The sequence below is a fragment of the Otolemur garnettii genome, unplaced genomic scaffold, assembly GCF_000181295.1.
Source record: "Otolemur garnettii isolate 467f Iridium unplaced genomic scaffold, OtoGar3 scaffold00005, whole genome shotgun sequence".
Lineage (NCBI taxonomy): Eukaryota > Metazoa > Chordata > Mammalia > Primates > Galagidae > Otolemur > Otolemur garnettii.
In genome coordinates this window covers 23,390,507-23,417,049 of record NW_003852400.1, presented here as the reverse complement: position 1 = coordinate 23,417,049, position 26,543 = coordinate 23,390,507, and the positions used below count along the sequence as shown (strand labels likewise).

General features: G+C 40.9%; 1 protein-coding gene across 3 annotated transcripts in view; it reads right to left on the bottom strand.

The window, feature by feature from the left end:
* Positions 1-26,543, bottom strand: part of DYNC1I1 (dynein cytoplasmic 1 intermediate chain 1) — a 321,862-nt gene that overhangs the window by 113,598 nt on the left and 181,721 nt on the right. For all 3 annotated transcript variants that reach the window (XM_003782687.3, XM_023519229.1, XM_023519232.1), the window contains 2 exons: positions 7,719-7,808; positions 519-681 (listed from right to left, as the gene is read on the bottom strand). In XM_003782687.3, coding sequence (XP_003782735.1) covers positions 519-681; positions 7,719-7,808 — 253 coding nt within the window. The remainder of the gene's footprint in view (positions 1-518; positions 682-7,718; positions 7,809-26,543) is intronic.

The following is a 26,543-nucleotide window of genomic DNA, read 5'->3' as shown; positions in this document are numbered from 1 at the left end:
AATGTTTTATCTGTTATCATAGCTTTGCATAAGTGTTTTCTAAAATGTTATAATATATATAATCATCTTATGGGACCAAAAAGAGGCAAACTTTTCCAGTTTCTGTTCACTATCTCCCACATCAGTTAGGTTCTCCCTATCTGGTGTTTATTTTCTTCAGCTTCCTGTTTGCTTAGATATCAAGAATAGAGCTAGTGGAGATAACACAAATCTCCTTTGCTCTTTATAAGAATGCTTTCTCAAAGGATAATGCATGTGACTTTGCCGGTTTCTATCACCTGGACCATTTCCCAGATATCAAGTTCAAAAGCATTTCAGGGAAGCACATGATAATTACAGGGAAACTCTAAGCCAGACATTATCACCAAAGCCCGCCGTCAAAGCTGTTCAGCGGCATCAAGCCTGGAATTTCAATCCTGATTTGTTAAATTTGGGATGTGCCTAGTCAATGCATAATTACATTTAGAATCGACAGATAACTTAGGCTATTTTTGAGAAAATGCACACAAGAGACTAACCCATCTTTTTCTTCTAATTCTCGACCACTGTAGTCAAAAAAGATGTCTGTGTCTTCGGCCAGTGCTCTTTCAATTACCCGTATTGTTCGATCAAAAAAGATGAGAAATTCCTCTGAATGAAGGATCTGCTGTTTTTCTTCCTCTGTCAACTCCCTTGGAGGGGCTTTTTTTTTTTTTTTGTAGAAGAGATTGTTAGGAAAGAAAGAAAGGACAATTAAAACTTATCAAGAGGAATGCAAGTCTTGAAAGAGACTGCTTATCAAAGGAGAGGTAAGGCACAGTGAAATGAACTGGTAATATCCATTCTAAATGATTCCCAAACACACCGAAGGCCTTTGCAGCTGTCCCCACAAAAAGATTTTATATCTGGCCTAATTACTATTTTGAAGAAATGGAAACAGTTACAAAGAAAAATAGATTAGTGTGTTTTTAGCAATTGGTTTTGAATATTATTTTCTTTGAAACTAAACTTGGAAAAATAGCTGAGAGATGGTATAATCAATACATTTATAAAACTGTATTTATACACACAGTTGCACTATTACTAAGCTGGCATTATTAAATAATTAAGAACCCTCTATAACACAATCCACATGGTACCTTTTCTTTTTTTACTGCATAAATTCATTTTATTTTAGATGGTTAGTTGGGAAGGTTGACTGTTACATAGATTTTATTAAAAAGCTGAAATATGTCCTTCCAAACCTGCCATCACTCCAGATATCTTCTGCTTTTAAACAAACACATAGAACAAATAAATGCTTCTACAAAACACCTCACAATTGTTTTTATGCCTTAATTTTCTAGCATGATTAATTTTATCAAACTAAATTTGAAGATACAAAAATAAGAAAAAGAGAGATCAAGTAGCAGTGTGTCATAGTTTCTGAAAGTTATCCCCCCTTACAGTCACCGTTCAGTAACAACATAAACCATTCCTTTAGAACAGGTTTTACATAAAACTAGAAGGAAGGGATTAGGAACCTCCCCAGACTGAAAAACCCTCAAGGGTAGAAACTGTCTGCTGAACCTCTGTGGTTCTTCAGGATCTGTAGTTCAACTCTGGTGATGAGAACCTTCAATAATTGTTTGATTGATTACTCTTTCAGTAGGACAGAAGCTCCTAAAGTTAAACCTACAAGAGGCGGGCATTGAATTACAATCACAGGTGGGGTCCTTGGTGGAATCATTTATCCCCAGAGTTTTACAGACACTTCCACAACCATCCCAATAACCAAGAACCATTTCTACCTGGCCATGTGGTCAAAGATTTTTACGTACAATCACTGTATCAGAAGGTTTTATGGAAGTGTTATCCGATTTGATGGATGATGTCTTAAAGCCACTATCCTAAGGAATCTGAACTGTCCAGAAGCCCTTCTGCAGAGTCGTGGGATGGAACATTTCTCTCCTTCTAACATCCCCATCCCTGCTCCCCACCAACACGCAGGGTGTCTGGAAGGACTTGAGCATCTCTATTCACAGAAACGAGAGTGATTCAGATGTAGCGGCTGACACTCTGAGAAATGCTCGCCAGGTATATTATGTCGATGCAGCCGCTGCAGCAGATGCTCTCCAAACAGATTCCACCCCATGGCTTCTAGCAACCCTAAATACAGCTAGAAATACGTTTTTTGCTGCCTATTCCAGAGCCCTAAATATGCCATGGTGTACTGGAACTTTTGAAGGACCCTTATCAACTTTTACTAAGCAGTTTGCCCAGACACTAACTTGAGAATCAGTGAGGTGGGCTATGTGTATACTCAGACTTTGGACAGACACTGGGGAATAGGTGAAGGCCATAAATAACATGAGGAACTTTACCAAACCAGCCTGGAATCAAACATGCACCCTGTTATCTGCTAGGTGTGATTCTTTAACAAATTCTTTGACGTTCTCTGAGTAGCAGTTTTATCTACAAAATGCAGATAATGATGCCTAAAATTTAAGTCTGGTTTACGAGTGAAAAATAAATCTATTGTGCAAATAGTTAAGCATTTACTAATTAGTAATTAAGTAGTAATTTCATAGTCTACTTTCTAAAGCTCCCATAAGTGAAATACCTGAATTATCTCACTCAAGAATACTACTAGATGGAATTAGGCAAAAGGGGAGGAAAAAAACCCTATACAATGTTAAATCCATTGGTTTTTGTTAATATGTTATTAATACATTGAAAAATAAACTTCACAAAACAAGGATAATACGGGCCAAGAAGACTGTCTTATTTTAAAAAGACTCACTCAGCCTTGGTCATTGTTAATGGATGATTTGAGACACATTTGAAATTAAGCAAAGAAGTAGGATCTTTCCCCCTTCATTCTTTTTCTTCAAATGATATCAAAATATTTCTAGTTTCTGTTTATCTTCTGGAGCCACTTCTGTTTCACCTGTATCTTTCCTTACAGGTCCATTACCTTGACTAAAAAATAGTATCTATGTAATTCCCTGTGATTTTTTTTTCTTCCCCGTAGCTTATTGTCACTTTGATCTCAGCTTTCAAGACACACGACTTCTTCTTTAAGAGAAACATAAAGGGCTGATCAAAGTGTGCTTGCAGAGGCCAAGTTCAGGTAGGTGAAGCAGTAGCCTCTCCAGATATTATGTTTGACAATACAGTATTTGGCTTGAAATTAAGTTGCTACTGAAGCAAACAAAGGATATATTTTATATTAAGCTTTGATGTCTAACAGGGATCAAATGACATGATTTGTTAGCACACAATAATCAGATGCATGTGCAGATGAGTACTTTTAAAAAGTCATAAACAATATTCAACTTAGGAGTTAAGTAGGGGTATACTTACTTTTGATATAAGAAAAAAAACTTCCCCTACTTAAAAATCTTTCAATTGATAAGTGCTGTTATAATATAATGAAAACATAATGGAGTATCCTGGAAATACAACCTATATTCAGCGACACAAACCTCTCCAGACATTTCGTGAAAGAAAATTGATTGATTAATGGAATCCAGAAAGTTCAAAGTATAGGAATAAAGCAAATAGGATCAGAATTGCTTTACTCCATATATACCCAAATTCTCCCTGAAATAAGTGTTTCTGCAGCTTTTTCCTAACGAATTTACTTTTAATAAGTTCACAGCATAAAATTAAGACTAAAAAGTGTAGCAGAACAAAACATGGGCACTGATGATATTTTAATTTTCTTATAAGCAAAAATGCTATTATGGAAAATGTTTTGTTTGCTTGTTTTTGTAACACAAAACATGGACTGTTTCTGCCAAGAAGTGACAGCTAATACTTTATGCATCTAAAGTGCTCTTAAAAAAAATTATTTGTGAAAAGTATAACACACGGTTATAACTTACATATTTAAATTATAAGATAATTTTTGAGTTTACCAAAATTTACCAAGTTATGTTTAGCTTTGAAAGAAATGTACTGAATTTATAAAATTCAAAATTTAGGCTACCTCTGTGGCCTATAAAATTAAAATCTAAAATAAATTTTATTTAGGATCCACTTTTTATTCTTTTTATTATAGAAACATTAATTTCTCTTAGCTTTACATAAGAAAAAATACTTTTAAAATTATCTTTCAAGATGATCATTTTTATTTGCTGTGTTTTCTCGACTGTTCTTATTGATCTTAATATGTACTTTGTCCATCTCTGTTTAATTTATTCTATTTACCACATACTACTTTTGGTTTCTAGGGTTCTTGGGATTTTTTCCTGTGTAAGATATAAAATTCATAATAACATTTGTAACTTTTATTGAATTATTTAAATATCTTATTTTTAGGCTAAAAGTTATTTTAAAATTATTCAATTCAGAAATGTCTTTCCTGTTTCAGTGATGCAACTTGAAATTTCAACATGAAAGTTAAATTTAAAAATATTTTTCAAGAATATCTAAAAGACAAAAAAATTAACAAACCTACATGGCCAGGAAAAACATCGGGTTAAATAGCGACCGTGGTTCTCAGGAGAATTTTACAATAAAATCAGTTCACAAGCAGCAGCAAGAAAACCAAACCAAACTCACAGTGAAGAACATCCCTCCCTGAAGTTAATGGGAGGTTTGTGAGTTAATTGATATTTACAAGAGTTAGGTTCCTGATTCTGTTGTTTTGAATCTCTAAACATGAAGATGCTAGGACACCGACATGTAGAAATTGCTAAAATATACTCACTGTTTTTTCCTACTGTATTGCAGGAAAAAAAAAGAAAGTAAAACTATATTTCTTTGCTGTTTAATGCATTTTGATATCACTGGGGCAAAAATGTCAAAAGCTAGTGAGCACTGATGGTTTTCCCCATCTCCGTCTCACCACTTTTTCTTTATTTCTTCACTTCAAAAAAAAAAAAAAAAAAGGCCAAATAGATTTCTCAAAAATGTGTTTCCTGGTTTGAAACTGTGTATGTCAAGTTTCAGCCCAGAGCAAATTTTTATGGCTGAGTAATAAATCCCTGAAACGCAGGGTTCATAATGGAAGTGCTGACACAGCCCTAACTCCTATGCAGCCGTGCGAATGGCGCCACCATTATATCTGCTAGAGATTCTTTCAAAAGTTTGCAAAATACTGTCTTGCTGAAAAAAAAAAAAAGAAGCCAGGGAGTTTGATGCCAACATAAACATGCTTTTAACCCATTACGTGCTAATTTGCAGAAAAGCCATTAATGGAAAATAAGGCACACACGGTACAGCGGTCACAGGAAATGTTCTTTGAAACTTCATTTTGACTTTTAACGTGACTTTAATCAATTCCATGAAGCACGAGTAACAGTTTAAACTGAAGGGTGTTTTTGCTCAGAAATTAAGAAGGAAGTTGCTTTGCTTTGCCAGAGAAGATGGTTTGGAGGTTGGGTTGGGGGTGGTAGTGACAGGGAGTTCATGCCGAGACTCACAAAACCTACCCTGGCTCCTATCACCAGGCATATTTTAAGGATATTTTATAAAAGTTAAAATAGAGTATTTTGATGGATCCTGACTATTTTGTCTCTTGCTACACCTGTGATAATGACATTCTCTTCACCAGCTTTTTAAAACTAGATGTTTTTAGTAGAAGTTTAAACGTTGAATCTCTTCCATCCAATCTATTTAGACTCTCCCAGAAAAAAACAACCCTGTGTCTTTTCTGGATGCCACTTGTAAAGATGCTAAATCTTCTTTCTGCCCCCACTTATACCTCAGACTCTGACAGCAGTTGAACCCAATGCCTCAGATCACGTATAGTGACAGAAATAGGGCCCTTAATGATAGTTCTCCAAAGGGACTTGGCTTCCGTCACTTTTGATATTTTCACAATTTCTGTCAAGTCAGCTAAGCCCTAGGTAACCATTTTCCCATTCCAAAGCTATGGGCTATGGCAAAGCCCATGCCAGAGAATTGGTCGACCCAGAGGCATCCATCATCCCATTAGGGATGGAGCCTGGTTAGAGACCCAGGGACTCCCAGGCAAGACTATTGATAATAATTCAGCAGACTCTGGGAGTTCATGCCAAGACACACAAAACCTACCCTGAGATAGCACATACTTTGTGCCAAGTATTATTCCATACTAGCCCTGCTGAGTCTTAAAAAAAAAAAAAACTTTAGGAGGTAGATATTATCTCTGCCAGAAAGGTAAGGAAAAGTTACACCTAAGGTAATCAGTAGTGATCACACAGCTGATAAGTGACTGAGGCAAGATGGGATCCCAGGTGGTATGGCTCCAGAGTCTCTGCCTCTTTTTCTATCATTATTCTATACTGGCTTTTACATATCTGAGATAGCACAAAACAAATTAAAAATAAAATTAAATACACACACACACTTCAAATGATCCTCAACATGAAGCCTTTCAAACTCTCACATGTAATTTATCTGTATGATATGGATGCCATGGTAATAGGAATCCCTGGTATTCTAATTTTCTTTTCTTTTCTTTTCTTCTTTTTTTTGCAGTTTTGGCCAGGGCCAGGCTTGAACCCTCCAGCCCTGGTATATGGGGCTGGTGCCCTACTCCTTGAGCCACAGGCACTGCCCCGCAGGTACTCTTATTTTCTCACCAGAGTACAGGGGGTTGAAGTGAGTACATGGGATCAATATGTACCAGTTCCTACCAAAGTCTCCAGTGCTGATTATGTGTCACGTACCGTGCCAGAGCCACTTCACAATTTACAAATCAAATGAGCTTCTAGTTAGAATTAGATTGACCTATATTTGGAACACTCCATAGGATAGATGGAAGAACTTCTAAAATCTACACTCCCTTCTCAGGTCCTATGCTCCCTCTGACAATAGAAAGACAATTTCAAAATTCTCCTTTGTCCCAATGGGCTGAGAATCTCAAAGTAGTACGAAATCAGATTTGTAAGACAACGTCCTCTGCAGTATCCCCCCCCCACTTCCTTCTCTTTCTTTTTCCCCTCCCCCCATTTACTTCCTCATCCAGGGCTATCACATGAGGATGGCATTGTAGTGATTAAATATACAGGCTTTGGATTCATTTCTAAGTCTTGGCTCATGTACTTATAAATTATATATCCTTGGGTAACTTTTTAAACCTCTCTCTTCCTAATATCTATCTATAAAATAGGAATAATATAAGTATCTGCTTCAAAAGGATGTATTGAGGAGTAGATATCTGACCTCTCCTTGTGTTAGATATCTGTACTCTATCTCGTGTTAGAGGAGAGCCCAACGCATAGTGACCTGTAATAAATGTTAGGCTCTACCTCTACCAGAACACATAAAGAGCTTCTTCCTCTTTATAAAGGTGTGGAAAAGAACTTCTAACAGCACAGTTAATGGCAATGATCACTGTCAAGGTTTCTATGTAGATCACATGTAAACACTTTAGCATTTACTGACAAAATAAATAATTGTATCTAATCCTTTCTTTTACTGTTATCATTGAAAATATTTAGTGGAGGGAATGAGAGAACATAGAACGATTGATAACAAGTATCTTCTTTTATCACTATTTGGTAATGATTTTACTGGAGTTGCGACCAGAGTTTGTTACTGAAATTGCAGATGGTTTGTGTTTTACTTGCTTCTATCAGTTTAGAAATAACTCTTGGTTTGGAGTTTGCGGTTTATGTTGTTACATATTAATGTATTGAACAATCCTAGAAAACCTTCCACACAGGGGATGTAAATTTAAGTTTTACCTACCTCTATAGTCCCTGACATGGGTAGAAGCAAGGAAAACAACAAAATAATTACTCACTTCATCTCCCACACCATACCTTCCTTCACCTCCTGTTTTTTATCTTGGTTTTCCAGTTCTGAATCATGGCCGACTTTGGGTTCCACCATTTCCTCATCTTCCTCATCCTCTAGAAAAAAGAATGAGAAAAATGCAAATTTTTTCCTTCAAATCAAAGTCTTTGGTTGATAGTGGGAGGTAAGGGTAAAGGGTAAAGTTCTAATCATTTAGGGCAACTTCTAAGTAAATCAGTCCACGACGAATGCCCAAGATAAATGGTTATGAATATATGAATAAATTATCTCCAAAAGGGGCCTCTTTGAAATTCTCCCTAAACTGCCGCGAAAACCGCCCCGAGTGGGCACCTGCTACATCCATGTCCAGGCCCTCACCATGTGGGATGTCTTAGAATTGCCTCCTTGACCTCTGAAGCTTCTTCAGAGATGGACCAGGAACAGATCTTAAAATGTTTCCACCTGGAGCACATTTTCCACAGGGGACACCTGCTGTACAGATGACTTATTTCCAATTTAATTCTCACCAAATTAATTTGTTTTTGACCTACAGGAACGGGTTAAATACAGGTCTGACCCCAGGTCAAATGCCATTGGCAAGGAAACAACCAGGGTACAGTCCCCAAAGTCAATGCCATTGGTCTGCGAGAAAGCGACCCACCAGAAATGGGATTTACACATTCAGAACCCTCCCTGCATTAATGTGAATTTAATGAGCACTAACAAGTGGGCCCAGTCAGCTACCACTGCCAGATGTTGTAGTGCCCTTGCTGCCCTATGCAAATGTTGCTCATTTTCTCTCTTCTCTCAGCTTGCCTTTCTTAGACGCCCCTTCCATTACAGAGTGCTTGAAATCATCAGGCACAATGGAGAAGATTTAGGAGAGAGTCAAGGTGTCACGAGAAAATCCAACTTATAGAAAATAATATAGTGATAGAAAAATGTAATATTTATCTTTATAGTTTTTGAATACACTATGATATTCACTGGAGGTTATTGATTTCATTGGTTCAAATGGCGTTTAAAAGAAATGGCTTCACCTCTCCCTCTACCCCATATGTTCATTCACTCAACAAATATGTGGTAAAATCTCAAGCTCTATAGATAGTTCCATTCTGATCACAATAAATTCTAAGATTCATCAACTCAGAATTTCAGCACCAACCACTTAGAGAACACATTATAAATGCATAATGCGTAATGAGTACTTGAATGCCCAAATAAATATGTAGGGCTTAAAAAGCAACCTCCAAAGTGCTGACTATATTAAGCAAGCAATTTATAGAAAGGATATCAATTAAAATAGGAATGTGTAATTGTACCCCATAATTGCATTAATGTATACAGGTATGATTTGATAAAAAAAAAAAAGAATGTGTAAAAGTATAGCATTGCAATTTAGATATTAAAATTTTAAAAGTGTGAATTTTCATGGAAATGTGATACTCAGTATGTATGCATGTAGATTGAGAACCCAAACTATTACTTTATAACCACACTATATGCGTATCAGGAAGATTGTAGAATGCTTTTAAAGAGAATTATACACGAACTCTGAGATCACATTTATGAGATTAAAAGTTGCACTTTTGAAAGGAACATTGCTACACAGATTTGTAAAGAAATAAATCTTAAAAATACTAAGTTATAAATAGCACATCTAAGTTCTTACCCATGTGTAAAGATATTACCATTAGCTACCCACATAAAGTTCCATTGGGAAGTCCTGAAAAAAATAACCACTTTGGCTGGTGTGATGGCTTATGGCTCCCTAGCCCTTTGGGAGGCTGAGGCAAGAGGATTGCTTAAGACCAGGAGGAATTCAAGACCAGCCTGAGCAACACAGTGAAACTTTGTCTCTATAAAAAATAGAAAAATGAGCTGAGAGTGGTAGTACATGCTTGTAATCCTAGCTACTTGGGAGGCTAAGCCAGTGGGAGGATCACTTGAGCCCAGGAGGTTGCAATGAGCTATGGTGATGCCATGCAATTTACCCAGGCAAGAGTGAAAGCCTGTCTCAAAAAAAAAAAAAAAAATCCACCTTAACATGATAAACATGTACACTCCCGATCAAGGATAATGCAAAGCCCAGTGAGGAAAGAGCTGGAGAGAAGTTTCTTCTTTTGACAAATCTCAGATGGAAAGGCAGTTTTCAAAAGGCCTCTCAGTTGTTGGAAAGTGGCTCCATTTCTGAATCTTCTAGAGATATTTCTTTAAATCTAATGGATTTAGCAGCCATGCCTTGACAATTAAGTTCAGGAATAATACAACCTCCAATACACAGGTGATAAGGCCAGCATTACGGGTTGAACTGTGTCCTCAAAATTTATGCATCAAAACCTTAACCCCCTGTATCTTCAAATGTGACCTGATTTGAAAATAGAGTCATTGTAGATGGAATTAGTTTAAAGGAGGAGGATCTACCCGAGTGGGGGTGGGCACCTAATCCAATAGGACTGATGTGTTTTATGAAAAGGGGAAACATGAGTGTAGACACACACATGCACATAAGGAGAACACCATGTGGAGAAGGAAAAGATCAGGGTGATCACCTCCACAGGCCAGAGAGCACCAACCACCTGAAGCTAAGGCATAGCACTAACAGGTGCTTCTGCACAGCCCTCAGGAGGAACCAAGCCTGCAGACATCTTGATCTCAGACTGCCAGCCTCCAGAACTCCGAGATACAAATATCTGTTGTATAAACCACCAGTTTGTGGTACTTTGCTATGGCAGCTCTAGGAAACTAATAAAGCCATACGGTGCATTTCCTTCTAAGATTGTACAATTTAGTAGCAAGGGTACAGGAGATATACAATAATACCTAAAGTAGGGATGAATGCTTTGCCTGCGTAATCTAATCTACATATCAGAACTTAAGTACTATTGCCCAGTTTTATAGATGAGGAGACAGTAATTTCCCCCAGTGAAACTCCCAATTATGTCAAGCTCCAGGTTCTATCTTGTTCTCCCTGCTTGGGCTCTGTGATCTTTACCTCCACTTGAACTCTCTCCAGAACCACAGCATGCCATGGAGAAAGGGCTGAAGAAGAATCAGGTGAAATGTTCAGTTCCAGTGTAAGGAAGAGCTCTAAGGGGGGACAGTTGATGTGGACATCTCAACATAGATCACTCTTCCACTTTCAGGAGATAAGCCAATGTAGGTTCGGTTGAGCAAAAGTTAGATGTACATAATGAATTATTTTATTTATCAAGAGTATATATGCTACATCCAAATTCTGTTCTTATTTTCATTCTGGAATCCATTGCTCTGAGACCTGGCCAGGAATGCTCGACGGGAAGCATGAATTCCTCCAGCCAGAAAGACTCACAATTGGGTGAAGGCAGCATTTCAAGGCAAGTCACTGATCTAGCTTCTGGGCTGCAGTCTAGCACTTCCTGGCCCTTGGATTTTTGTACATTTTATAGAAACTCTTTGAGATTTTTTTTTTTTTTTTATCTGCTGGATTGGGATAATTATTCTTCCATAAAACATGTGGTGGTAAGGATAACTCAGATGAAATAATTGATGTGAAATTGCTTTTTTTTGTCAAGACAGAGTTCAACCCTATGCCCTGAGCAGAGTGAAATGGTGTCATAGCTCACTGCAACCTCAGACTCAGGTGCCCGCTGCAGTGCCTGGCTGAGTTTTTCCATTTTATTCATGAGTTGGGGTCTCACTCTTGCTCAGACAAGCCAGAACTCCTGAGCTCAAGCAATCCTCCCACCTCAGCCTCCCACAGTGCTGGGATTATAGGCGTGAGCCACCATGCCCGGCAATGTGAAATTGCTTTTTAAACCATCAAGATAGTTGGGAATATACTTAAACAGAAATCTTCAAACAAATGTTGTCTTAGCATAGAACAAATACCATCTGAGCACCTACTATGTGCCAGGTGCTCGATTTACAACAGGGAACAAGACAGACAGACACAAGAATCTCTGTGCTCAGGAAGCTTCCATTCCACAAACCAGAAACCACAAACTAATAAACAACATATATTCTGTGTCACACAAGAGCTATGGGGCAAATTTAAATTGGAAAGCGGGATTAGGCATGCTGGTCAGGGGAGAGAGAGTCTCCATTTAAAATACAGTGGTCAGGAAAGGCCCACGGAGGTGACAAGCTGAGCAAAACCTTAAAGGAGTTAAGGGAGTGAGTTGTGTGAAGACCCTGGGGAAACAGTCTCATAATGAATAGATACTTTGTCTCTTCTGAGCACCCGAGAGGTGTAATGGATTGAGGTCTGAATCCATTCATTATCAGTTGTGCTGACTATGGATCACAATTGTGCTTTCATTAGAGCCAACGAGTTTGCTCGTTCACAGTTTCTCCTTCTCAAAACTGAAGGTGCTTTTTACCAAAGGACTGAATTAGTCAGCTTTAAATAGTTTCAACTTCTCATCTTTCACAGATATAAGGGGTTTTATTTTAAACATTAATTCTTGGAAGAGTCAAAAAAGAAACATCATGACCAAAAATGCCACTGGGAGCTTATTGAAAAAATATTATTCTGTGAAACGTTTGGCTATAAAAAGGGAGAGGTTAGAGATTCAGTGTGCTAGTTTATGCATAGATGCATGTGGGGAAATAGTGGGTTATCTCATTCCTTACATGGAAAATTCTTCCCCAGAGAATATGTTTTTGATCAGTTTAAAAACTAAAAACACGAAAACTATGAATTGTGTTGATAGTGTGTGCAAAGTCCCAGAGTGCGATGCCGAGAGTAACAAGGAAGGTTAAAAAATAGTACCTGCCCTTCTAAAGTGACTACAAACCAGTTGAAGGGATTAATTTTTAGCGGCCACAGAATTCTTTGTCTATCCGCCTTTTAAAGACATAAAGTAAGTGTTTCAGTGGATTTGTTAAGGAAATAAAACACAAGAGACTGGTTTGTTTCTCTGCATACTGATAGGTTTGCCTTGCTCGGCAAAGAGAGTATATTTTTCTTTAAGACTCTGGTTTCCTTTCTGGTGCAATTGGAATTACTTCTGTTGAAACCATTTTCAAAACAGTTAAATAACTTTCAAGAAAAGGATTTATGTAGACCCACTACAGACCACTGATATATGAGTTGTGCCACCAGTTCATACCCGGTTACATTTCCTCTGAGATTGGAGGAAAAAAAAAATTACCACCCATGTATGGTTTCCTGTATTTGGGTACACACAAGAAATTAAACTAGTGGCAGAAGTTAATTACCTGTCACTCCACGGGGCTCATTTCAAAACAATGACATCTTTTAGACACATTATTTTATTTAGCTCCCATATTCTGCCATCTCCAGTCGCCACATCCATTTTCCCTGGTTGGAGAAATCTTTGGTAGCCACTGCCCTCATCTTTAAGATTTTCTAGAGGTCTCAGATTGAATGAATAATTGCATGTTATGCAGCCACACATAAAAAACACTTAGCACAAGGCCTGACTCTTTGCATGCACTCCAGAAGTGTTAGTTTCCTCTACTAATTCAGGGTTCAGAATGAAGCTGGTGTGGCCAGTTTTAATATGCCACAGTCCTCTGATTGTTGACTTGCTCTGATGGCTTTACAAGTTGGAGGTATTTGAAAAAGAGTGCAGTGGAACTTTTGGCACTGTTTGGAAACATCAAAACCCCTTGCTATCTGGGGCTTGGGGCATATTCTTCCTTGCAGTAATTCTGCGTAGATGATATGCCAATGTGTCTTTTCCCTCCCAAAGCCTGAGAGGAGATATTTTCCTGCTGTCCATCTCCTGGTGAGCAGGACACAGGCAGGATCTCAATATCAAACTGGTTGCTTCTAACTTGGATCCTTGGAGCTGAGGAAACAGAAAGGATCGTTTGGGGCAAAATGCAGAAGGAGCACTCAAGGCCTAACACCCTGGCCAGAGGGTTGCAGGGCCCTTGGTCTTTATCTTTTTTTAAGCCCATTTCTCTGCCTCCTGTTGATTCTGTGAGGACCAGATTTCCTTTCACTAAATCCCACTAGAGGTGGTGTCAGCACCAGATTTCCTTCCAAGAAGTCCCACTGGAGTTGATGACTGCTGCTCACAACCAGAACCCTCTGTGACACAAGGCGGCCCTCTGTGAAAAGAGGGGCTTGCGTTTTACAAGGCCACTGGGTTCTCGCTTTCCCTAACCCTCTTGGTGCTTGCAAAATCTCCGGATAAGAAGGGCTGAGCTCCTGCCAGAGCCTTTGCTGCTTCGCTCCTGGCTTTTCATTAGAGGGCTGCAGCTCCTTCATCTGCTACCTTGGGAAGACTGCTAGGTCTGGGTCAGGTGGAGAATGGGGGCAGGGAGCAGAAAGGGGCATCTCACTGCAGCCTTCTTGACTCCAAAGGCCTCTTGCTGCTGCCAAAAAGGGGGAGGCACAGGGCAATTAGCACATGACTTTGAATTGAACGGTCCAACAATGGAAAGATGCACAATTACTTCGTATAACACTACAAGACGATTATTGCTCATTAAACTACAACACATCATCCGTTCTAAGGTGAAAAATTGCAAATGTCAGAAATGATAACCTAAGTTGTGGCTTATGAAGTGATTAGAAACTGGCTTCCAGGATGTAAAAGGGTCACAAGGACATAGAGACAATCCAAAGTCAAGCTTACTACTGCACCACTGTCAGTGAGCAGACTTGAAGAGATATAAAGACATGTTTTGTTTTGTTTTTGTTTTCTTGGATGTGTCTTTCTCAACTTACGAACAAGTGCCCTAGCCATTTTTATACAAGTCCATATATAGATATTTCAGACAGTAATTCTTCTTGTAAAACACAGTAGAATCTCTGTAAATTGACCACCCAAGGAACTGTAACAATCTGGTCAACACACAAAGGTGGTCATACAGAGTGGTGGGTGCTGTCCCAATACACACATGTGGTACATGTCTGGTCTCTGAAAATTAGGTCCGCTTACAGAGGTGTCCATGTAGGGAAGTGGTTAACTATGAGAGTTCTACTGTATTTTAAGATTTTTGATAGAAAAACACAATCTTTCAAAGTCTATTTTAGATTTTAAAAAATTACTTGAAGACATTTATTGCATTTCTATCTCATCCTTTCTTACATCATATGTGCACTCTGGCTAGCTTACACCTATTCCTTCCACTTTCACCCACAAACTGGTATCTTGAGCACAGATATCCCCCTCCTAGGCTCCAGACTTTGTACTAGACATCCACCCTGAACGTCTCGCAGGCCCCTCACACTGCACATGCTCGAGGCAGAGCTCCGACCTTCTGCTGAGGTCTCCTTGGACTGCATTCTCCACCCTGCCTGGTGGTGGCGCTGTTCATACAGGATAGCAGCTGGATCCCTGAGTACCACCTTCAACTCCTCCTGTTCATCAGGGCCTCATAAGACAGGGGTCTTTAAGTCCTGCCACTTCCACCTCCACAATGTGTCTTGAATCCACCTCTGTCTTACTGCCCTTTATGAGCAACTCCAGCAACTTTAATACTTCCTAATCCCCTCTGCTATGCCATTATCCATCTTGTACATATCTCTATGGTCACCTATCTCAGACCACTTGAAATTGGGTGTATGCATCCATTTCTACAACCAGACTAAACGTCCCTCAAGGACCTGCTCTTGTCAGTACCATCAATGTCAAGTACAAAGACTAGCAATATCAAAATAGGGAATTGTTCTGGAAGTTAGTGCTGTACCACACCATTGTAGGGCCTTGAATGGCAGAGCAAGAAGTTTAGAATTCTTCCTAGGGACAAGTGTCCCACTTTTAATCAAAATAAATCATATCAAGTGCATAATTATTATGTGAAATTTTGAAAGAAATCCAAGACATTGGTGATGCTAAAATGCAAGACATTGGTAGCATTTGAAACCACACTATCTCTTTCCCAGCCAGCCCATTGTGCAGATTCTGAGAGTGATTGTTGCCAACCAGCTCTGCAGAGAAACCAGAGGTTTTTGAAAATACAAGAGATGAGTTCTGACTGTGTTTAAGAACATGTAGGCTGGAGGGGAATAGGCAAGATTGGACTCAGGGACAGTGAAAAGATGCTATTGCCAATAGTTTGAGCAATAGATGATGAGAACATGGACTTGGCTGGTTTAATTGCCTGTGGGTGTGGAGAATGAGACTGTGAATTTAGACACCTATTTGTACAGCAGACAGCGAGTGATCTCGTACAGAACTCATGCAAGTCACCCTATCCTTAGACCAACTTTGTGTACAGCTTGGCAACTGTGCCAGGAGTCTGGAGAGAGCCACCCACAGCAGCCAAAATAAAGTATAACATGCACTGCTGAATGCTTACACAAACCAAGGTGAGCGCCTCTGTGCTTTAAAAATATGCAGGAAAGACATATTTTGTGGGATTTTCAGTAAGCACTTTGTTAAATATACTACATGCTAATATTTAAAAAACCTTCACTTTCTGGTCTAGAAAAATCTGGCCAGAGTAAAGAAAACATACATTTCTCATCATACAGAGCGCTCCTGTTAACACTCTAGGCCACATCAGTTCTCTCCCAAGGCTCTAACATGACAGTACTTGGAAAGTTTACTTCCTGATGGAACATCACCCAAGGCATTGCAAATGGGAGGAAATGAAAGAAAATATTCAAAATGAGAGAGGAAGCCAGAGAATAGCACTTTTTAAGCAGCTGTTTCTGAAACTTGTAACTGCACTGACATATATTATGCAGGGAATTGAGTTCACATGGATCTGTCAGCTTGTGTGGAAGGCCAGAGACAAGGGGTGAGCAATGCCCTCTTCAGAGACATTGGGGAAAGAGACTGGACAGCTGCAGCGTCTGATGTTTGGGGAGTAGGAAGGCTTGTGGATCTATTTCTATAAATTTTCCTCAGTAATGTTTCAGGGCTCCCTTTTCCCTAGATGAGTTCAGTATTTAACACCTGTAACCAACTGACTACAACATAATCAATTTGCAAGTGCAATTAATTAATTTGCAGTTAATTCTCCTGCATCGCTCAGAGCAGAGACACCCTTGACTGAACTGTGTGTGAAATAGGCCAAGTTAATTATTAGAACCTGTCTCCCTTCCCCTGGGATTCCCTATTTTAGTCTTTTCAGACCCCTGTTGCCCAAGATTTCACAGATGGAATCTTTCAGCCACAAAATAGTTGGACAAACTAATCCACACTGATCAACTAGAACAGTGACCCAAACAAGTTAGTCTATAATGAGAAATTACAGTTTTTATGGGATTTAGGAAGGTGGGACATTTTAAAAGAGCAGAGCCAGTCCCAAGTGAGTCCTCTCCTCTGTATTCATTTAAGCAGGACCATCTCAGGGCACAGCTCCAGAGAGCAGCACCACCATCGTGCTGGACGGGAACAGAGCCTCCTGGAGTTGTGCAGACTCAGTCTCTATGGCTGTCCTTGGCAGCCCTATTTGTTTAGCTGTCTCCACACACACAGATGGAAGAACATTCACAACACTTGCAAATGCAATTCTGGGCTGCCTGGAAAAGGAGGAGGACCCTTCTTTTTCTTTGTTAGACTTAAATCCCTTTTGGACACTTCATATTCTGCTATCTACTTTCTCTTCCTAATGTGCAAATCTGTAGTTCTTCTTGGAAGCCTCCTTATAAAAAAGAAAACTGGAGTCACAGGATAGAGATGTTATGATATTTAACTTTGAGCAGTGACTATAGATATTTCCTAAAGGAAGGCAGACCTCAAGGATATCAGAAAATAAAACAGTTATTGTGTTACGTTAATGAGTGAACAACAGATAAAATCAATAGAAACCATTTAGGAACATTATATTTTCCCTGTGAAGAAATTGTTCCTAAGAAGAGACTCACATGTGATATCTTCTGCTCCTAAGACCCATCAACTCCAACTGGTAATGTCTGAGCAGCTGTCCCACCAACCACTGCAGGCGTGGGTCATCCCACTGTTACGCGTTCACTGGCATTCCTCTTATTAGCAGGATCAAATCTTGTTAATTCTGTTTCTCTGGATGCTCTTCTCTGCACGTCCCCCTTTATCCTCTCCACCTTCCACCTCCTTCTCTCTGGTCAAGGCGGCACCTGGCTGGTTTTCTGACTTCCGGCCTCTCTCTATCCTGACTCTTGCCACGCGCAACCCCATCAAGGCGATCTTAAAACAGAACTTGTTGGTGTCAATTTCCCAGTGGAACCCTTTGATGGTTTTTATAACAAGCATAGTAAAAGCTGAGTCCCTTGGGCTAGACTTCACATTTTCTAAGGTCTGTTTCCAACATGTGCTTCTTGTATAAATCTTCTCTACTTTCTTCACCCCCCCACACACCCCCACGTACAGCAGTCCCCCTGCACTAATACTGTGCCTGCACAAGTTCCCACCTTCCACTTTTCCATCTTCCTTTTGGTTCATGCTTCCCCCGCTTTCCCCTCAGCTGGATTCTCTTCTTCCATCCTTTTTCTTTTTTGGAGACAGAGTCTCACTTTGTCACTCTTGGTAGAGTGCTATGGTGTCATAGCTCACAGTAACCTCAAACTCTTGGGCTCAAGTGATTCAATTGTCTTGCCTCAGCCTCCCGAGTAGCTGGGACTACAGGCACCCGCCACAACGCCCAGCTAGTTTTAGAGATGAGGTCTTGCTCTGGCTCAGGCTAGTCTCAAACTGTGAGCTCAGGCAATCCCCCCACCTCGGCCTCCCAGAGTGCTAGGATTCCAGGTGTGAGCACCGCACCCAGCCTCTTCCTCCCATCCGTTTACAAAATGTGAGCACCTTCTATGCGCTCTGCGCTATTCTGAGGGCTGAACATACAGCAATGAACAAAACAGGCAAAAACGCCTGCCCTCACGAGCCTGGCAAACGCACAAGGGTAGGAGTGTACCTGGTATTCCAGGCGGCTTCCAGTACTTTCTAATCTTCCTCCTATGTAAAACCCAGATATGCTCAAGACTTGATTCTAATGACTGCCCCCCTGCCAACACTTCTCCAAATCTTTTCTGTTCTACCTTTTTGGAGGGAATTTCTTCTTCATTTAACCTCTCATAGCACTTCAGTTGTGCATCTCTTACAATTTTTTCATACAACCAAAGAATTATTGTTTAAAATTATGACATTTATCATTCTTTATCTACTGCTATATATTAATTGTAAGTAGAACACACCTCTGTATGTTTATGAGTTTTCTTCTCTACCAGATTCTAACCCTTTCTTGGATAACGGCAATACTTTAATTACTTTATACATTAAAACCCATTTTATTATTATTGATGACAAAATTGAGGCTCATAGAGGTTAAATAAATTGCCCAAAGTCAGCTAGCTACTAAATTACAGAGGCAGGTTTTTGAACCCAAGTTTTTGAGGTTCCAAATTATTCCGTTCTGTTTTGACTGTGCCCACACTGGTGCCACACGGCTTGTGCCCGGCTGTGAAGAATGGAGATGTCTCAGTGGGTTTGGGGATGAGAATAAGCACATCCAGGGGGATGGAAACGTGGAGGTGGCAAAGCTGTTTCTGAGCACAGCTGAAACAAGGCTTCCAAATAGGCTTGATCAAATAGAATCCAGCCTCTCTTTCCTGGTCTATTCCAGTTTCAGCTGTAGTTCCTGTGGCAAGTGGCAAGTGGGCTGCTGTTTAATCCATGTGCAGTTAAACACATGTCCCCACCTGATGCAGGGAGGTCTTCCCTAGAGAGTTGTGTCTTTTGCAGCACTAGGCCACGTCCACAGCATGGGTCTGGCTCTGTCTCCTAATATGTAGACCACCACCCTCCTGCTTGTTGACTCTGCCTCACCCGAGCTAGCTTCCTGCACTTTTCCTGGTCTTGCCAAGAACTTTTGCACCTTACAGCTTTTGCTGCTGATATTTCCTCTACCTGGAACACTCTTTATCAAAATATTTGCATATCTTTCTCCATGACTTTTATAGGATCCTCGTTCAAATGTTCACATAAGGCCATCCCTCTGCCAACCTACATAATAAAGCTACATCTATTTGATGGAATATGGCTGCAGCCTTGTTTTCAGCTGTGCTCCCAGATGGCTTTGCCACTTCCATGATGCTTCCATCCCATCACTTTCTTGCCTTGAACATGGCATTTGTTTTTCCTTCAGACAGATTTTGTTTTTAATTTCACAGTACTGATCACTATCTGATTTTATGAAAGTTATTTCTGCATGTGTTTATTTTCTGTCTCCCACCACTAAGATGAGAATTCCACAATAAGAATTTGTTGGGTGATAAGATGATTGAATGCACAAGAGACCTCAAGGTGAATAGGGATTCTCCGCTCCCCCCCCCACCTCCAACCCCCTGCGATTCTATCAGTGAGCAAAGCAAAGGCAGACCCAGGGATGGCAATGAGGACCCACCCACCCCCACCTCGTCATGGAAGCTTACAGCCCCACAGATCTGGGTCTTAAAATGGGAGTTAACTATCTCTTTGGCATTCTTATTCTCCAGAGAAGGGAAATGAGATCTTCTGAGCATTTCTTGCTGACTTCCATTTCAACCTTTTCTTGTTCAAATGTCCAATCTCCAACCCAGAGAGAGTGCTATATTTTCCGTCTGGGAATACATCAAAATTCATCACAGTCTGATTCTCAGGGAAGATCATTAGCACATTTGTTTGCTTTTATCCTGCCATTAACAACTCTATTCGTGGCTAAGTTATTTCCCCTGGTTTCAACGTCAAGTTTTCCCATTGGCTCAAATATGAAGTCCCTTGTCTGTCAATGTAATAATTTTCTATCAATTATAAAAGAAGAAAGCTAGCAGTTTGGGAGTCTTAAGGAAAGCATTTGTCTAATCCAAGAAACTGATTTTCCAGTTACTTGGACTGAGTACAACTCTCAGTTGTGGTCAGATTCACAGATTTCAAAGTGCCCCTTGTTTTTACTTTCTGGTCAGTCTAGACAGACATGATTCTTTCCTTTATTTTTCAAGCTGTTGAAACAGCAGGTTGGTCAAAAGAATCTGAATCTCCAGAAAACACCGTGAGCAGCCCTTCAGCGGAGAGTCGGTAACTTTCTATTGAATAGCCCTCCGAAGAAACGAACAACCTCAACAGTGCTGGGAGAGATTTCACTTCAAAGGCTTGGTGAAATGAAACCGTAGCAACAAAAATCATCACCACTATTGTCCGATTTGGAATAGAAAAATAGTCTAGTGGTTAGAGCACGCAGTCATGAAGTTTTTGCCTGTTCTCAGCTATTTCAGTTTTACACTGGGTGTCCTCATCCAACCTAAATTGCCTACTTTAATAATAATTCTTCTATTCATTATAATTGGACTCTTGTTCTGAGAACCTGGTATATTCAGTGCATAAGCTAAGCCTTTTGGGAGCCACGGAAGTGGATCAAAAAAGGTGTTTGAACTCAAAGAGCTTGGCATTTGAGGAGGGAAATGACCTGTACGTAAATATCCACATCAGAGGAGAGAGTGCTTGGAGATGTGCTGTGGGGGTTAATAGGGATGCAGGGAGAGGGTGGGAAGAGAGAGAAGACACAAAAGTGGATTTTTTAAAATGGAGTTTGATTTGGAATTTGAGGAATGGTGGGGTCTAAACAAGGCGATAGGGGGGAAACGCAGAGTATCATTCCAAAAGGAGGAAGGGGCACGCAGGAATATGTAACCATGGAAAGATGTCAACAGTGAATGGCAGGGAGGTCAGTAGGGGAAATAATGGAAGGTCTTAAATACCAGGATGAACAGGGCCATGCACGTTTGCTGTTTGAAGCACTGGGCTCTGTTGAGCAGCAGACTGGAAATCAATATTGTTCAACTGTTGTTCAAAGAGGGTTTTCAGGATCCTGAGGTTATTAGCAGTGAGTGCCATGACTCAGGAGGACAGTTTCCCCATCAGATATTTTGCAGTAGATAAATTATCTACATATCTCATTCCTAGAGATAGCATAGAGGAGTGTGGTATTATTCATTACCTTTTGTTAGATGATAAGCAAAAGGTTAGTCCCTTAGCTTCTTTAAGACCTGTGTCCTCATCCGTAATTCAGGGGTGCTTCTTACATAATAGAATTGTTGTGTGTAACACTGAGAGAATGGATAGAGAGATGCTTTTCCAGTGGTAAAGGGCTGTGTGTTAGTTACTAAGATGGTGAAGTTGGGATAATGATTACAGCTTCTTGGTGCCCAGTGGGCCACTCAGCCACAAAAACGTACAAGGTAGGAACAAGGTTATGCAACAGGAAAGAGAAGGAAGGCATTCTAGTGAGTAATCGTCATAGAAACAGAGGGCTGGGAAGCCCCACAGAGGTGGCTATCCCTGGGGTGTGGGAGGATTGGGGATAAGGAGCCCAATGCAGCTGACACAGTTCCAACAACAGAACATGAAATAAGATGTCAAGTTGTGTGAGACAGTTGCTTAGTCCTGCTGAGACTAGAGAGAGGGTATAAGTTAGGGGTCACAGGACAGGGCATTTGGATGAAGCCAGGCTTACTGCAGGTATAAGCTTGGCTATAAGGATGTGTAGGGTGGGCAGAGGAGAGGGTGTTGCTACACCATCTGGCTTAGAAACTCTGGGCAACCATCACACCCTACATTTCTCTCTTTAAAGGCAAATGCATATAGGGAAATAAATTAGATAATGACTTGTGTCTGGACTCCCAGCTCTCAGCCCAATGTCTGGCCCCCAAGGGGACCGCTTACTTGTGGTATATCATGAAGGAAGGTATGAAGTCAGCAGAGGATAAGCACACATTCAAGGGCTAGGGAGGAAACGCCACGTGGGACGGGAGCCAGGGAGGAGCGTTGTAGAAAGGCAGGAGGCTGTGCGATCCATAGCTCAGGAGCCAGGCGAGGGAGCAGGAAGAGCAAGGAAACAACTAGATTTAAAGTAAGTATCATCTGGTGGCCATGAACCAAACAGGCTTCAGCCTGTTTATAATTGGACTTATAATTACATATTCCTGCGTGCCCCTTCCTCCTTTTGGAATGATACTCTGCGTTTCCCCCTCTATCGCCTTGTTTAGACCCCACCATTCCTCAAATTCCAAATCAAACTCCATTTTAAACACAATTCCAGCTTCAGCCCTGGCCATAATGCAGTCTTCAGGTGGCCCAGCCCAGGAGAAAGAAACAGAAATACCACCATGTGGGACATAAGGGAGGTCAAGCCAGATAGATCTTTTTCTACCACGTGAACCAATCTCATTCCCTGCCCCCGGCCACTGTAGGGTCAGCCTCAAGGTTTCAAAATTTTATCTCCTATGTATTGCATAGGCAGGCTTTGTCCTCATCTTCTGCTGTTCCATAGTATTCCTAGTGCTTTCACATAAACGTAGAATATACACATACAGCTGAGAAAATCATAAAGATATAGAATCATGAAAACATATAGCTGGAAATCGACAGGAGATTTAAGGATCCAGTGTGTAAACCACATAGCATGATGTTCAGAAAATTAGTTCATAAACAAGGTCATTTCTCTTTCTTCCATCTTTCTTCTCCTCTTTCTCCCCCTTCATCACCTAGGCCAGTGTTTTCACTGAGTAGATGAGCTGCTACCAGCCCTAGAGTTGAGGGCCCCTATGCTCCGATAGCCAGCTGATGGCAGAGCTGGGATCCGACCTCAGACCCACTGACTCTTTCTCTACCCATGCCATGGCAGCAACACTGTCATGGAGACAAAGACAAGCTTCAGTTCCAATGAGATTGGAAGCAGAACTGCATCTAGGCAGGGGATTACCTGACATGCTCAGCAATCTTCGCCTGTGGAGATTGCTGCTACATCATTTATTTATTCCTTTCTCTAATCCAAATTTCTCTGTTTGAATGACGTCATTAGATTATACAAAGTTATTAAAGCATCCCCATGGCTTCTGGCCAAGTCATTGTGGTCCATCAAATCCTCACTTCTAGAGCTCAGGCTTGGCAGAGAGAAGTTTGCAAGCACAACTGTGCACCATTAAAATTTTAAGTTTCTTTGTTGGACAGGCTAATTAGACCACATCACTCAAACAGGTCTAGACAAATAGGCTTTAGTATCTGGGTAGGAACCTACCATGGTCCCACAGGCAGAGCTGCTCACACGCTTACGTGAAGGCATTTCCTTCCCTGCCTTGTACCATGTTGACTATCCAGCTTTTAAGGAGAAGTAGAACCTTTGGGGGCTACATGATCTGCACCTGGGGGACCAACAGCACGGCCATTGCTCGCTGATAGTACTGAAACCTCTCAAGTTTCTATCACTATTTTAGTTCTCAATCACTTGGAAGCAGCATATTCAGTTTGTCAGCTGAGTGTTCTTAGGAGGGACACAGAAGAAGGAGGGCTGGTGGACCCTTTTCTGCCATTGTCTTCCTGTAGTTTTAATCCATCCCTTCCTGTAGACATCATCATTCTAAAATGAAAATTGACACAAACCACGCCCTTGCTTAAAACCCCAGAATTTCCTCACTCTTCACATAGGAAAAAGGCCAAACCCCCTAGCCTGCCAGATAAGATCTCTTGTGATCTAGCCTTTGCCAAGTTGGTTATCCTTATATTGTACCACTCCCCTTAAGGAAGTCTATATTTAACCATTTAAATTAGATGCAATTGCTCCAAGGAGGCAGCATATTGAAATGGTTAGGAGCACCAGGGTTGCGGTCCGGCTGCCTGGGCTCGGAGATCCTGCATTGCTTAACTCCAGAGAGGCAGTCTTCACACTGTGGGTAACATTTACTGAGCACTTACTAAGTGCTAGGCATTGTTCTTCTCCACAATTACCTCATTTAACAGGTGAAGAAATTAAGGCTTAAAAAAAGTTACGTGAGTCTCAGAAAGGTGAAGTAGTTGATAAATAGCAAAAAACTGGTATACAAACCCAGGGCTAATTTTAGAATGCAAGGTTTGAACCACTCTACCCTGCTGCCTCATTGTCCTCTCCCCAAATTGATCTTCTTTCTGGATTCTGTTATCTTTGGGAGTAGAAACCAGACACTAAATCATATAAGCTAGAAGCCCGAGACACATCAGAAATGCCCCCTCTATGACAAGTCACCACGTGCAATCAGTTCATAGATTTGCCCTTCTTAATCTCTGAAAGGTCTTCTCCCTCCTTCCTTCTCCTTATCCTACTGCCATGGCCTTGATTTAGGTCTCTATCAATTTCTACCTGAATTACTGTGCTGGACTGTCAGATGGTAGTCTGAGCTCTTCCAATGTTGCTGGAAGGAGCATCCAAATGGCTTGTCTTTCCCCTGCTAAAGCTCTGCCGATGCACCTCCATCGTGGCTTCAGGCTCCTCAGCAAAGTCCTGCTGGATCCGGCTTTGAGTCTCTCCCATTATTTCATTCCTCTGTGTCACATGACCCCTTCGTTCATGCACTCAGAGCCTCTTGTAGGTAAGCTTCGTACACATTGCTCCCCGAGTGTCTGTGCTTGCTTGCTTCTTTATCCAGTTAGCTCCTACTCATCCTTCAAAACGCTTCTTAGCTTCAATCTCACCTTGCTGGGATACTTTTCTTTACCTCTTAGTTTTATTTAGCTGTTTCTCCTCTATGTAGAGTAACCCCGTCATTTAGCATTTGTAATTGATGATCACCTGCCTCCGCTATGCTCTATCTAAAGTACTAAAGAGCTGTAATCATGTTTATTTATCCCTTATTTCTGATACTTGGTCAAATGCCTGGACCAGAGTAGAGACTGAATATGTTTGTGCATTGAATTAATAGATAAGCTCTTTAATGCACATTTTAGGACAGGGTTGATGTGAATTTCTATGAGTATATTTAGAATATTACTTATCTTCAGATTTTCCATATGGCAAAAATTTTCATTCATTTGGCTCAAGACATTCACGTCTAGATAAATGAGGTTTGGTTGCTGTGTTTAGAATTCACCTGAGTATCTCACAGAAATGGATGCTTATACATGCTTCTTGGGTTTTGACATGAAGTGAACATTTCCTATCATTTTCTCAGAGACTCCTAACAGAATGTTATTAAATCTTTCTGAGAAATGGCAGCATATCTGAAATCCTCAGAGTTTCCCTATAGATCTGATTCGTGGCCTAGAGGGTTTTGCCTACTAGGGGACATTTGTCAGTATCTAGAGACAGTCTGGTTATCACATCTGGGGGAATTTGCTCCTGGTGAGGACAGACATGCTGCTAAATAGCCTGTGATGCACAGACACTTGTCCACAGCAGAGTCTCAACCTGGCCAAAACGCTGAAAGTGCCAAGGCTGAGAGCCCTGGTCTGTGGTGTATCTGACTCAGCCATTCCCTGCAGATGGACGCCTGCCACTGTGATGACTGGATGACACTAAGCCCATACTTCTTTCTTGTGCTTGTGAATGGTGGTATTCCCTTTGGGTGTGAACGCGGGTTAAAGACCAAGGCCAGAAGGATACCTCTGGGGTCCTGAGGATGGAGGACTTCACCCCTCACACAGCCTACTCATGCATGTGCCCTTTCTCGTAAACCCCATAGTCAGAAAAACATTTTCTGGCCCCTGAGGAGCCTCCTAGTTCCTGATTGCTGCTTCCCAGCAAAGGCTTCAAGCTGTTGGAGTTCTTTCCCCAATCCTGACATCTGCAGCTCCTGCAGAGCAATGAGCTGAGAGAACCACCGCCTGTCCACAGGGACACAGCCTCCTTCTTCCTAGGATGGATGGGCCCCAGTCAATAATGCTTCAGACAAGACCCAGGGAGTGAGAGCTTCTGGAGGATGAAGAACTCTGAAATCCCAAGTCAATGGGTATGCAGCAGCTGAGGGTAAAGAACTTGAACAATTTATTTATTTGGGGGCAGCTGGGTATTGAGTTTAGGGCAGTTACGTGATAGAAGGAAATGGAGGTGTGGTGTGGGGCAAGAAGATTGCCCTCATGGTCACTGTCCAAATTCCAGGTTTATGAATTTGCCATTGATTCTGAATGGCAGAATCCAAGCAGCAACTCACAGCTTCCTCCGTCTCACAGAAGTCTTTTTTTTTTTTT